Source organism: Pseudochaenichthys georgianus, chromosome 17 (assembly GCF_902827115.2).
Source record: "Pseudochaenichthys georgianus chromosome 17, fPseGeo1.2, whole genome shotgun sequence".
Taxonomy (NCBI): Eukaryota; Metazoa; Chordata; class Actinopteri; order Perciformes; family Channichthyidae; genus Pseudochaenichthys; species Pseudochaenichthys georgianus.
In genome coordinates this window covers 40,780,330-40,794,785 of record NC_047519.1, presented here as the reverse complement: position 1 = coordinate 40,794,785, position 14,456 = coordinate 40,780,330, and the positions used below count along the sequence as shown (strand labels likewise).

Sequence of the window (14,456 nt, the reverse complement as noted above, 5' to 3'; positions counted from 1 at the left end):
CTGCAAATAATATAGTATATATATATATATATAGTAGTATAGTGAATGAGTACTTTTCCAGCATTTTTCCTTGTCATTTTAAAATCTACAAATGTAAACAATGTCCAGTGCTTTAAATGTTTGGGGTTTTCTTCAGTTGTGGAAACATTTGTAGCATTTTCCTAAACAAATATTACCGGAATTATGATTTGCTAAATCTTTAAACTAACTTCATCAAAAGGGCCAACCACTCTTTGCATTTACCAAGTTGTCTGGTATCTGAGGATTACCTCTTTTCCTCTCAATAACTTCTTAAACTCACAACATCTCAGCAGTGTTTCCAGGGGGAAGTCCTGCGTAGAGAGGCTGAGTGAAGGTGGTCTGTACTCTGTGCAGGAGGGTCATGGTTTCCTCTGAGATGCTCCAGAAAGACAGAATACCTGCTCTGTGATCCAGGTAAACCCCGACCCTGGAGGACTGAGGACCTGCGACAGGAGTTGGGTTTTTCTGATGTTTGAAATCATAACGACCATTGTAAAAACCTAATGCCCAAGACTTGTCACTATCTCCAAATTTTTCTTTTACAGTGTCATTGTCTTTGTATGCTACAGCCACTTCAACTCCTCCCACACCTTTCTCCACCTCCCAGTAACAGCGTCCAGGCAGACTCTCTTCACTCAGGACCTGATGATACTTAATGAACCTTTCTGTGTGACTAGGATAACTTTCTCCTAGCCTTGAAGTTACTTTTCGCTTCCTTTCAGATAAGTACATACGTGCGCTTGCTGTGTTTGGATCCAGTGTGATTTGACGTGAGTATTTCAAGAATCCAGCTCTGGTCTTGGGCTGTGGTTGTGACAGCAACGTGTCCACATCACCCACTGTCAGATACACGTTTGTCCATTTATCTCTCAGGACGTCCAGTAGTTTATCTCTGAATTTTGACAAAGCAGCTTTCACATCTTCAAGGTATGGCAGAGGAAGGATGATGGATGAGTGTGTAGATGAGGGGTAGCTTTGAATAAACTGGTTGTGGTCCTCTGTGTGAGACAGCAACTCCAGTGCGGCGTCTCTCCTCTTCAGCTCAGAGATCTCCTGCTCCAGCTTCTCCTGGAGCTCTCTGACTCGACTCACTTCTCTCTCCTGCTGGGATCTGAGCTGCCGCTTCACATCAGAGCTTCTCTTCTGCATGAGACGGTTCAGCTCAGTGAACATCTTCTCACTGTCCTCCACTGCTTTGTCAGCAGAGCCATTGACGGCCTCCACCTCCTGCTGAAGCAGCTTCACATCCTTCTCTCTGACCTGGATTTTCTGCTGGATGTTTAGTCGACTCCCCTCCAGCTCTCTCTGCCTCTCAGTCCTCTCTGCTGCAGCTGACACCGTGTCGTGGCCTTTGTGTTCGTCCACAGAGCAGAGATAACAGATAAACTGCTGATCAGTGCGGCAGAACATCTTCATGACCTCGTCGTGACGAGAGCAGATGTTCTCCTGGAGCTTCTTGGAGGGCTCCACCAGCTTGTGTTTTCCAAAGGCAGGAGACTCATAGTGAGGCTGGAGGTGTTTCTCACAGTAAGAGATCAAACACTGCAGGCAGGACTTACAGGCTCTCAGTTTCCTCCCAGTGCAGACATCACAGGCCACGTCTTCAGCTCCAGCATAGCCGTGATCAGCAGGAGCTTCTTCAAGTCCAGTCTTCTTCTGTTTCTCCACTAAATCTGCTAACATGGTGCTTTTCAGCAGGACAGGCCTCGGTGTGAAGCTCTGCCTACACTGAGGGCAGCTGAAGACTTCCTTCTCATCCTCTTTGTCCCAGTGGGTTTGAATACAATTCATGCAGAAACTGTGTCCACAGGAAGTAGTCGCAGGATCCTTAAGTACATCCAGACATATCGAACAGCAAATTGCGTCCTGGTCCAGCTGAGCTCCTTTTTGCGACATTATACCTCCCATGCGAGTGACAGTCTGCTGTTTATATAGCCTGCCAGCTCACTCACTTCACAATGGTTATGTTTCACCTACATCGAAACTTAAGTTCAGTGAAGGGGAGGGAACAAGTGATTCACTTCATTCCAGCAAGAGGAGCGGCCTTATAAGATACAGGGTTCAAGGATTCAAGATTTCAAGGCTTTTATTGTTATTCGTACAAAGCAACAGTGTAGTTATGTCGATAGAAATCTTAGGTCACATGCTCCTCCAACAGTGCAACACAATAAAACAAGATACAGGGTGTGTTTAGTACTCTTTATTCCAGGAATCAAGCACAGGACTTTGTGCTGACTGAATGACAATACATCTGCCAAATAAATTAAGTTGAACAAAAGGAAAAATATTTCCCTTTGTAATGTAGTGGAGTATAAGTATAGGACAGTATAATACAAAATACTTTTTATACTTTTTGTAATACCAAGAACTGTACTAGACTAAATGTTCTTAGTAACTTTTCAACTCGTATGTAATGTATGGTAAAATTAACTGTGTTTTATTTATTGTTAAATATTATTTGTATTGAATAACTTTGTATTTTTTATAGTAAAAGCCAGAATGAAATAAAAAAATGTATATTAAAGAAAGAGGAAGATTATTCCAATCAAAAAGAGCTTTGTATGGTGTTCGGGTCAAATTGACCCGATTTCCAATTTCAATGAATACAAAAAAATATTAGGATATTTTCGTTCAACCTGAAACTCCATGGCTTATTTATTGTGAAGGAATTGTGGAATGTTTTTATTTTTTTCCACTTGTGAAAAAATGCCCACCCGCATTCCTTATGTATATTAAGAGGTTCGGGTTAATCTGACCCGGATACAATACCAGGGCAGACAGACAGAGAAAAACACACAGAAACACAGAAACTAAAGACACACACACACACACACACACACACACACACACACACACACACACACACACACACACACACACACACACACACACACACACACACACACACACACACACACACACACACACACACACACACACACACACACACACACACACACACACACATATACACACACACACACACACACACACACACACACACACACACACACACACACACACACACACACACACACAATTGTATGCATAGAGAAGCGGTTTGATCCTGTTTTCCCTTGATCTTTACCCTTTGTAGTGTGTACACAAAACTATCCTAGAATATTATAAACATTTTAGATTTTCCAGAAATGTATAAACATTTTACATTTTCTCGCACTGTCCCCCTCGCACCTGCACGCCGGAGGAGGAGGGACTAAACAGAGACATAACCTCACATTACAGTGTAGTGCAGAACTACAATTATCTACCAGCAAAATGGCCAACAGATATTCTGCTCAGAGCCTTGGAGCTAATGATGGATGAGAGTGAGTGGAATGCATTAGAAGAACACGGTGAAATGGAACAGGAAGACATTTCTGAAGATGAGGATAATGTGGAGGTAAACGCAGAATTTGACAGCAAATTGGAAGATGAACTTGACTCAGAGCCAGCTGCTGCAAGACCCCCAGCCAGCCGCTAGAAGACCCCCACAGCCAGCTTCTGTGTGTGTGTGTGTGTGTGTGTGTGTGTGTGTGTGTGTGTGTGTGTGTGTGTGTGTGTGTGTGTGTGTGTGTGTGTGTGTGTGTGTGTGTGTGTGTGTGTGTGTGTGTGTGTGTGTGTGTGTGTGTGTGTGTGCGTGTGTGTGTGTGAGAGTTGATGTGCCAGGCAGACAGTAGCTTATCTGACATATAATTGGTCAAAAATGGTACATTCTACGTTAGTCGACGAGCTCCCCGTTTGAGGCAAGGCAAGGCAAGTTTATTTATATAGCACGTTTCAACACAAGGCAATTCAAAGTGCTTTACAAAAAATGAAAGACATTAAGCATTAAAAAAGAAAAGCTAATAAAATAAACATTAAAAGAAAAAATACATGGATAAAAGTTACAGTGCAGTCTAAGATACGAATAGTTCAATTAAAAGCAGCCACCAAAATAAAAGTCTTCAGCCTCGATTTAAAAGTAGTAAGAGTTGCAGCGGACCTGCAGGTTTCTGGGAGTTTGTTCCAGATATTTGGAGCATAATAACTGAACGCTGCTTCTCCATGTTCAGTTCTGACTCTGGGGACAGAAAGCTGACCAGTCCGTGAAGACCTGAGAGATCTGGATGGTTCATAATTTAGCAAGAGGTCAGTAATGTATTTTGGGCCAAACCATTCAGTGCTTTATAAACCAGCAGTAGTATTTTGAAATATATTCTTTGACACACAGGAAGCCAGTGTAAAGACTTCAGAACAGGAGTGATGTGACCCACTTTCTTAGTGTTAGTGAGGACTCGAGCAGCGGCGTTCTGAATCAGCTGCAGCTTTCTAATAGATTTTTTAGTGAGACCTGTGAAGACACCATTGCAGTAGTCGAGTCTACTGAAGATAAAGGCATGGACAAGTTTTTCCAAATTAGTATTTTAATCCTAGATATATTCTTTAGGTGATAGTAGGCTGATTTAGTAACGGTTTTAATGTGACTGTTGAAACTCAGGTCAGAGTCCATGACTGCACCTAGATTTCTGGCTTTATCTGTTGTTTTGAACATTGCAGGCTGAAGCTCAGCGCTAACTTTTATACGTTCTGCCTTGGCTCCAAAAACCATTACCTCAGTTTTATCTTTGTTTAATTGGAGAAAGTTCTGACACATCCAGTCATTGATTTGTTCAATGCACTTACTCAGTGTTTGAATTGGAGCATAGTCTCCTGGTGAAATTGTTACGTACATTTGTGTGTCATCCGCGTAGCTATGGTAACTTATTTTGTTGTTTTTCATTATCTGAGCCAGTGGTAGCATGTAGATGTTAAAGAGAAGACGCCCCAAGATGGAGCCTTGAGGAACCCCACATGTCATATTTGTCAACTCAGATGTGTATTTACCTATAGAAACAAAGTTGTTTCTATCCTTTAAGTAGGATTCAAACCAATTTAGAACTGTTTCGGAAAGTCCCACCCAGTTTTCCAGTCGGTCTAGTAATATGCTGTGGTCAACAGTGTCAAACGCAGCACTGAGATCTAATAATACTAACACTGAAGTTCTGCCACTGTCTGTGTTTAAGTGGATGTCATTAAAGACCTTTACAAGAGCAGTCTCAGTGCTGTGGTTTGGACGAAAGCCTGACTGGAACACATCGAAACAGTTATTTAAATGCAAGAAATTACTCAACTGTTGAAAAACAACTTTTTCAATGATTTTACCTATAAATGGGAGGTTTGATATGGGCCTGTAATTGTTCATTACTGAAGCATCTAGATTATTCTTTTTTACGAGCGGTTTAATGACTGCAGTTTTCAGGGCCTGTGGAAAAATACCTGAGTGAAGAGATTTGTTTACTATATGAAGTAGATCTGAGGCCATGCAACGCAAAACATATTTGAAAAATCCTGTTGGAATAATATCAAGGCAGCAGGAGGAGGACTTCAGAAGTTGTATAATGTCCTCTAGGTTTTTATCATTAATCTGATGGAATTGTGTCATGATGTCTGAATTGATGTTAAGTGGACACAGAGACAACACATTTGCTGTTCCTGATGCAAAGGCACTGACTGCTTGTCTGATTTTCTGAATGTTGTCAGTGATAAAGGAGGCAAAATCATTGCACACCCTGGTGGATAGAAATTCAGAGGCTACTGACACTGGGGGGTTAGTTAGTCTGTTGACGGTAGCAAACAAGGCACGTGCGTTGTTTTTGTTTTTGGTAATGATATCAGAGAAGAACGATTGTCGTACGTTTTTCAATTCCAATTTATAAAGGCCAAGTCTCTCTTTATAAATGTCAAAGTGAACCTGGAGATTTGTTTTTCGCCACCTGCGTTTAGCTTTTCGACATTCTCTTTTTTCTGTTTTAACGGTCATGGCCTTTCTCCATGGAGATATTTTCTTGCCAGACACTTCCTTTACCTTAATTGGAGCAATGGCATCTATAACATTTAGAATTTTTGAATTAAAATGATCTACTAGCTCATTTACTGAGATGTTAGCAGGGGCAAGTGTGGAAGAAACATTCTGAGTAAACATTTCCCTAGTATTTTCAGTTAAATATCGCTTTGTGGTTATCTCTTTTTGAACATTTTTGTGAACAGAAATAGAGCTCTCAAAGAAAACACAGGAATGGTCAGAGAGTGCAACATCAGTCACCACAACCTTAGAGATATTCAGACCCTTTGAGATAATTAAGTCCAGAGTGTGCCCCTTATTGTGCGTGGGCTCCGTCACATGCTGAGTCAGTCCATAGCTATCAAGAACACAAAACAGTTCTTTAGCCCCTATGTCCTGGGGGTTGTCAACACGGATGTTAAAAGCACCAACAATGACTAGACGGTCAACGTCAATACACACTATAGACAGCAGTTCAGTAAGGTCATCAAAAAAGCTTGCACAGTATTTGGGTGGTCAATAAATATTTAGGAACAGAGCTCGAGAGGAGCATTTCAGCTGAAGGGCCACATATTCAAAAGAATCAAAGTTTCCATACGATGTCTTCCTGCATTGAAGGGAATCATTGAACAGAATAGCAACTCCACCCCCTTTCTTATGCATTCTTTCCTGACTCATAAAACTAAAGTTGGGAGGGGTTGATTCGATAAGAACAGCTGCACTGTTATTTTGTTCAATCCAAGTTTCTGTTAAAAACATAAAAACGAGATTGTGCTCAGTGATAAAATCATTGATTAAAAATGTTTTTCCTGCCAAAGCCCTGACATTTAATAAAGCTAGTTTAAGTTTGTTAAACACACTATCAGTCATGTTTTTTGTAACAAGCTGTGGCTGACATGGAATCACTGCTAAATTAGATAAACTCACACAAACTTTTGGGCGCTTCCTGTTTCTAAGATGATTCACCGCTCTTAATTTATTACCTATCAACACAGATATCGGCAAAGCTACTGGCAGGCAGGGCCCCGACATGTCCTGGAAAGAGTTGAGAGTGCCATACGCCCTTGAGCCTGGACCCAGCACATATCAGTAAGAGTTTGTTTTGTTTTGTACACACACATTCTTATCAGGCTTCGGAGACTGCAGATGCTTTCTTGAAGGGAGGGGAGGTGGTTGACGTAGGCACGGTCATGGAGACGGGGGAGATGGTGCAGGGGTAGAGGACATGCTGCCAGGGGGGGAGGTGGTTGACGTAGGCGCGGTGATGAAGACGGGGGAGATGGTGCGTGTCTCTGCGGTGATTTTGGTGGGCGTCGTTGAGGAGCGGGGGTAAAGGACATGGTGCCAGCCCTGCGTATCGCCTTAGTTTGGTCTTTGAACTCCAGGAAGGAATCGGTGCCAACCCTCTGTATCTCCTTTGTGGGTTCAGCGATCTCCAGGAGGGTGGGCGAGGGTGAAAGGGTGAACGGATTATCCTCAAAGGCGTTGACAGGGGGGGGGGGGTGACGGGCGGTGGAGACTCTTCCGTGTGTCTCATATGTCTCCCATAATCAGAACATTCCTCAGGCGGGTGCAGTGATAATTCTTCAGGGTTTTCTGAGCGATGTGTTGTGTCTGTCTCCTGTTTTGATTCCTCTTGCCGCTTGTCGTTGGCAGAGCGAACAGATTGATGACGCAGGCAGTTGAATATGTTAGAGATAAACAATTTCACTCCTGACTGTTCAGGCAAACTCCATTTGCCTTGAAAAGATGTCTGCGGTCCCAGAAAAAGTTAAAATTGTCAATAAAATGAACAGAATGGTCAGTACAGACAGTTGAAAGTCAGGTGTTCAGTGCAAACAATCTGCTGAATCTCTCCACTCCTCTTCTGACTGGCGGTAGAGGGCCACTGATGAACACAGCATTTAGAGAACTGACAGTTTCCAACAGACATTTAAAGTCTTCTTTCAGCACTTCTGACTGTTGTTTCACAACATCATTTGTTCCAATGTGCAGTACCACATTCTTCACAGTCGGATGTTCAGCCCCAATATGCAGGATCTTCTCAGCCAAGTCAGAGACCACATCCGTGGGAAAACAGAGTACTTTGGTATTGTTCTTATTACACAGACCTTTTACATCTCTTACAGCAGAGTCACCCACAATCAGAGTTTCAGGCCCAGTCGTTAGCTTTCCCTCTAGCCTTTTACTTTTGGAGTAGCTATTGGTCCTTACCCTGCTGTGAGAAGAGGACGGGTTATCCAGGTCATCAGAAAGAGATCTCCGGCTCTCGGTCAGCGGAGCGTATCTGTTCTGGATTGGCACACTTGGTGGTTTAGGAGGATTGTTTGTAATTCTCCCTTTAGCGGCTGTCCACGGCTGTTTAGGGGTTGAAGAGGCGCTCTTCCTGGGTGATAACAATGCAGGCCAGCCGGTCGCATCACAGATTTCTGAGCGCTGGGCTCTGCCTGTTATCCGTCCTCCCAAATCCCATGAAAATGATTTACTCTTAGGCTTTGCACCCAGAGAGTTCCAGGGAGGACTACCACTTGTAGATGTATTACCCGGTACACAGCCCTCCTGTTCCTTGGAATCCTTGTAGCTGCGAACTAGCTGTGAGTTAGCATACCCTTTTTCATTATTTTGTAACACTGGTAAAATGGTGTCATTCCCACGACATAGTCCATTCACTTCCACGTTAACTTCCAACCGTTGCATTTTCATTTCCAACACAGCCATCTTCTGTATAAGTTTGTGGATGTCATCTGTAGAGAACGGAGGCATTTTGCTACCAACTAGCTTAAGCTAAATAGCCTACCAGGCTTTAGCTGTTGTTAGGCCACGCTACTGTAAGACTGAGGTCGTCGTAAAAATGTTGAAATATGGCTGAAACCCTCTGTCTATTTACGAAGATGAACTGTCCCAGTGATAAGTTAATTTCCAGGAGCCGCTGCTCGAAGTTTTCAGAGAATAAGAATAGGAAAATCAGCATAAAAAGTAAGCAGAGGCAAGAGCAAGCAGAAAAGCGTCTACACTGTAAGAAAGATAAGCAGGATTAGCAAAGGACTATTCCTTCTCAATGTAGCATGATATTGGATATGCGCTGAAGTTGTCCTGGATTGGAATTTTTCCGATCATTCCCCTATGAGGAGTTTGCAGAAATATCCTTAAAATGCATGAAAAACGCACATTTTTCAAAATGGACGACTTTGTCGGGGGCGGGGCTAATAAAAGCCAATTTGAAATATGTCCGCAATCATAAGAGCAATGTGTATACAGTGTTTCGTGAATATCGGAATAACTATATCCGAGTAGTTTGGAGTAATTTGCGACATGTAAATCGTCAAAAATGGTGTATTCGCTGTTAGCTTACGACCTCCACGATTGAGTTATCAAAACATTTCTTCTCAATTAAGTATCATATTGGATAGGGGCCAAACGTGTCCTGCATTGGAATTTGTACGATCATTCCCATAGGAGGAGTTAGCAAGAATGTGCTGAAAATGTATGAAAAACGCACATTTTTAAAAATGGCCGACTTCCTTGGGGGCGGGGCTAATGGAAAGCAATTTGAAATAGTGTGCAATCATAATAGCATATATATACAGCGTTTCGTGAATATCGGAATAACTATATCCGAGTAGTTTGGAGTAATTTGCGACATGTAAATCGTCAAAAATGGTGTATTCGCTGTTAGCTTACGACCTCCACGATTGAGTTATCAAAACATTTCTTCTCAATTAAGTATCATATTGGATAGGGGCCAAACGTGTCCTGCATTGGAATTTGTACGATCATTCCCATAGGAGGAGTTTGCAAGAATGTCCTGAAAATGCATGAAAAACGCACATTTTTAAAGATGGCCGACTTCCTGTGGGGCGGGGCTAATGGAAACTATCTACAAATATGTCCGCAATTCTATGACGAATGTCTGTGCCAAAATTCGTGAAGTTCTGAGAAACTATATGTGACTACCACACAATAGGGGGCAAGCTGTTTTTTTGAAAATGTACGTTTGTTTTTTACATTCTCGAAAAGGTCGTGGGCTCTGACGTGTGTCCCAAGTTTTGCGTCCGAAGCTCATTTTATGCTATCGCAATTTAAAAATGTTTTATAGATCACGCCCACATTCTGCATTTGTTGCGACACTTTAAATCTGAGTTCGTAGTCGCCCCGAGAGTATGTGTAAAAAAAAAAGATTAGTCCATCCGCTCTTGAGTTACACATTGGTGGTGTTTTTGACGCCCCCTATAGTCCAACATGAAAATGCTTTGGTGTGCCTATTCCCCAAGACAGACTGAACCTATTTACCAAAATCTGTGATGTTTAGATACATTGTTGATGAGTTATGAGCATTTATTTCTAAGCCCCGCCTTTTTTCGAGTACGTTTTAATCAAGCGGCAAACTCTGGGGAACAGCCGGGACGCCAATATGGAAGTGCCACACACTGCAGTTCATACATGGCCGCTAGGGACTGGCTGCAGAAAGGAGAAATTTCCATTGACCCCCATGTTAAAATACCCAACTTTACAGCAGAAAAAAACATGTTTCTACCCATAGATGCAATAAATATTATTATCGATATAGTTAGATTCCACCTTCATGATTATGAATCTGTGAGTGAATTGTTTTCTAACACAACCCTTTTATTTATATTAGGTCTTAACGTTTTTGCATAAATTAGGGCGTGGTCACATTGAGTGACGGCTCTGTCAAGTGACTGCTGCTGCTAGCTTCTTGTCTCTCTGCTACCTGCTCCGTGAAGCTACAGGGACTCTGCCTGCTCAGCTCATCCAGGAAACACAACTTGAAGCCGGCCGTGGTTGTTTGTTCTTCATGCTTATATATCGGACTATTGTGACTCGCTCTGCGGTTAGAACAGACGGTGCATGAATGCGGTTTTGCGGTAAGTGAAATTCGAGTGCTTTATTTATGTGTTAATGATTTTAATCAGCTACGTAATGAATGTTAAGGCTTGGGTTAGCGTGTAGCGAGTGGTAGCTACATCGGTGCTAACGATGCTAATCGTAGCCTCCAAGTTAAAATAATAGACTGTATATATAAAGGTTAGAACTAAATAGACGTTAAGTGGGATAATACTGTTGAACAAACGGCTTCTGTTTGAGGTTTATAAAATAAGGTCATCCTTGTAACGTAGAGAGATATTTTATTAGCCTATGTAGGTAGGAACTGTATGCATCGCTAAGGTTAATTTAAATTGGCTATGCTCAAGTATGTAGACAAGCTAACGTCGAAGTAGTGTATGTGAAATCAACCTGACAATAAGATGTGTATATTACAATTATTAATGTCATATTTCAAGATGATTACTTAGATATTACAATATGGTTGGTTGAGCTGAAGCATTATTGAGCTTACACGTTAACGTCACAGTCATCTGAAAACCTTGTTGTTTTTATTAATTGCATTACCAAATTGGTATCAAATAAACAGTAAGCATTGGTAGCACAACTTCCAAAGTTACAGTAAAATAAAAAGGACCCTGCCTTGGACAATACACAATCCAACATGTTCAACAGAAGAGAATCAGTTATATTGTTTGTACACATGGTACTTTACATATATATATATATCTGTTTGGTTAAGGTGTCCAGGTGATGCAGACAGGCTGGACCAGACAGTGAGAGACAGAACTGGACTCCTCACAGCAGTGAACTTCAGCACAGGTACAAAGACTCTTTTTTTCATACTGTACACAGAATCAAGAAAGATATTAGTTTAAATAAATGAAGTATTAACTTAAATACACTGATATACATTCCATTAAACAATACTAAATACTAGATCACCTACACATCAGTTAAGTTGAGGGTTTTTTCCATGCAAAAAGTTACATTTAGATGTTAACAAGCACTATGATTTTGTCAGCTTTATAATTTAATGTATTGAAGGCAAAGATATTTAACACATAGTGAGAACTGCTACTATTTATCTCTCAATATTGTCTGTAAAATACGTGGTAAAAGTGATTATTTCAGTGAGACAACAGCAAGCGTCTACAGTTGCACTACATTTTGTAACAGTTCAATATTATTTTGATAATAACATATATTTCAATGTTGATGAACTTCATACTGTTCATTCATAATCTGATTGTCTTTGTAGCTCACTGTTAAAAAAAACCAAAAAACATTACAATTACAAAATAATTATATCTACAGCCCCTAAACACACAAACACACTGCTTTCATAAATAACACACTTGTTCTGCAATAATATGTTTTATGTTTCCTGTCATTTTTGTTAGGAAAGGACATGCCTGAAAGACACGACATGTTCTCCTTCTCTGAGGGTCAAGAAGAACATCCAAGAGGATCATTAAAAGCTGATGTTATGAGATTTTAAGACCAGTACACTAAGAATCTACTTTTATTGTAAAAACAGTCAGCTGATCGAATGCAGCTATTTCCACATCTACACTCCATCAGCTGATTATTTCTATTTGCCTCACTTTATGAGCTTCACATCACTTGTGCCTTGTACCGCAGAGTTTTCAACGTCACAAATAAATGGGGCCAATCTTCAGTCAGATGTGAATGTGTAATCTAACATTTTCAGTAAGGATAATGCACAAAATGAGTGCAAATACAAATACAATTTATTGAAATGTGAACCAAAAGTTAATCAAATGTTTTAAATAAAAAGCACATATGGACAGAAGGTGTAAACCTATTAAATGTATAAGTAAACACATTTAGTCAAATAAAGTGACAGACTAGGCCTGTGCAGTTGGTATCAGCTTTGCCCAGCATGGGCTCCTCCATCAGGCCTGGTCCTCCTCGCTGAGGAAAGACTTGAGTGTCCTGTGTCCTGCATCGCGAGCCCTGGATCTTGAGTCGTGGCTGTGGTCCTGGATCATCGGTCCTGGATGGATATCCTCGTGGATTCATCTTCCTATTATACACACATGCATTTCCAAACATTTGGACTACCAATCTTGCAAATGTATTATCTTTTCAATTTACACACGGCATCTATTGCACGTCTGTCCGCCCTGGGAGAGGGATCCCTCCTCTGTTGCTCTCCCTGAGGTTTCTCCCATTTTTCCCTTTAAACTGTGGGTTTTCTCCGGAAGTTTTTCCTTGTACGATGTGAGGGTCTAAGGACAGAGGGTGTCGTATGTCATACTGATATTCTGTACAAACTGTGAAGTCCACTGAGACAAATGTAACATTTGTGATATTGGGCTGTATAAATAAACATTGATTGATTGATTGATTGATTGATTGATTGATTGATTGATTGATTGATTGATTGATTATTTTAAAGAACATTCAACACTGGAGTGAGTTGAGTAAGGATGTCACCTGTCGTGCTTCAAAGAGATATTAGTATGTTTATAGGGTGGCTTTGCTGCTTCAGAAAACAGAAATAAACCAAACATGCTGGTAAAACTTTGGGACCAATCAGTAGTAGCATGTTGGTGAAATGAAAAAAAAGCATACCGACTCCATAACTACTCATCATAGATTCAGAAAGACCCACCCTAGTTACGAACCTGTTTTGGCAGGAAGAGCTGAGGATCCTTTAAGGAACATGGACATACACGTGCCATTTTATTGTTTTCTTGGAGTGTATACCACCTCAAAGACCATGGATGCAATAGCGAATTTTGTCGGTGGAAAAAAGTGTAAATAACAAGGAACCAGATAAGCCCTCATGCGTAGATCTCTCTAGATTTCATATATGAATTGAAAGAACATACAAAAAACATTAATTTGCAGTGGAGTTTATACTTTAAAATAAGGAGAAAACAGATCAAAATCATTCTTTGAGAAGTCTAGTCTACATCCAAATCACCCTGCCAGTAGTGCTGCAAATCAATGTTGAGGATTTAATTAATTCATTGAAATGTCAGCCTAAACTCATTCAAAACCATGCTAAACAGAAAATACATATATGAAAAAGAACAAAACAACTGTTGAAATATTAAAAGCAAAATGGTCTCTGTGATGTCACAGCAGTGGCTGAGATCCAATATCTATTCTCCGATACATGGGCATAGTGAGGACTTTTTCACTGGGGAATCTCATTCAAAACATAACACAGAATACAGCATAGCAATGATGGATAAAAGCCAGAGAGGCTTACAAGCTAATGCAAAGTTACCTTAGCTTCTCTGCAAACAGTTCTGGAGGTTTAACGTTTCATAGTTGATCTGTAAGTCTTCTTACATGCCAAACATTGGTACAAACCAAGGTGCTAACCTTGATTGTCGTCCTAGAATCGGACATAAATCTGCCAAGCACTCCTGTTGCCTGAGCAATATTTAAAGTGTTTAGTAAAAGTGTGCTGAAAACTGGATTACAATGTATGAATGCTTCTAGCAGAACAACTAAAATGCTGATGCGCACAAAAGCAGGGGGGGGGGTGGATGTGGGGTCGCTTATTGACATGGATATATATCTTAATAGACGGAACAACATAGGTTATCATCAACTGCTTTTTTTTTTTTTAAATGGGATTTTTAAATGACATGAATTATGGCACCACAATATGCTCACAATAACAAAACACTCACAAGTCAACAGAGATAAGAACTTAAAAAAAAGGATTGAGACCCAATCCAGAGGC

At 40.8% G+C, this 14,456-nt stretch overlaps 1 protein-coding gene across 1 annotated transcript; it reads right to left on the bottom strand.

The window, feature by feature from the left end:
- Nucleotides 1-58: 58 nt before the first annotated feature.
- On the bottom strand, nt 59-1,928 carry LOC117462832 (tripartite motif-containing protein 16-like). Its single transcript, XM_034105175.2, has one exon. It carries the CDS (start codon nt 1,915-1,917, stop codon nt 298-300), a length of 1,620 nt encoding a protein of 539 aa, XP_033961066.2. The 5' UTR covers nt 1,918-1,928; the 3' UTR covers nt 59-297.
- Nucleotides 1,929-14,456: the final 12,528 nt, after the last annotated feature.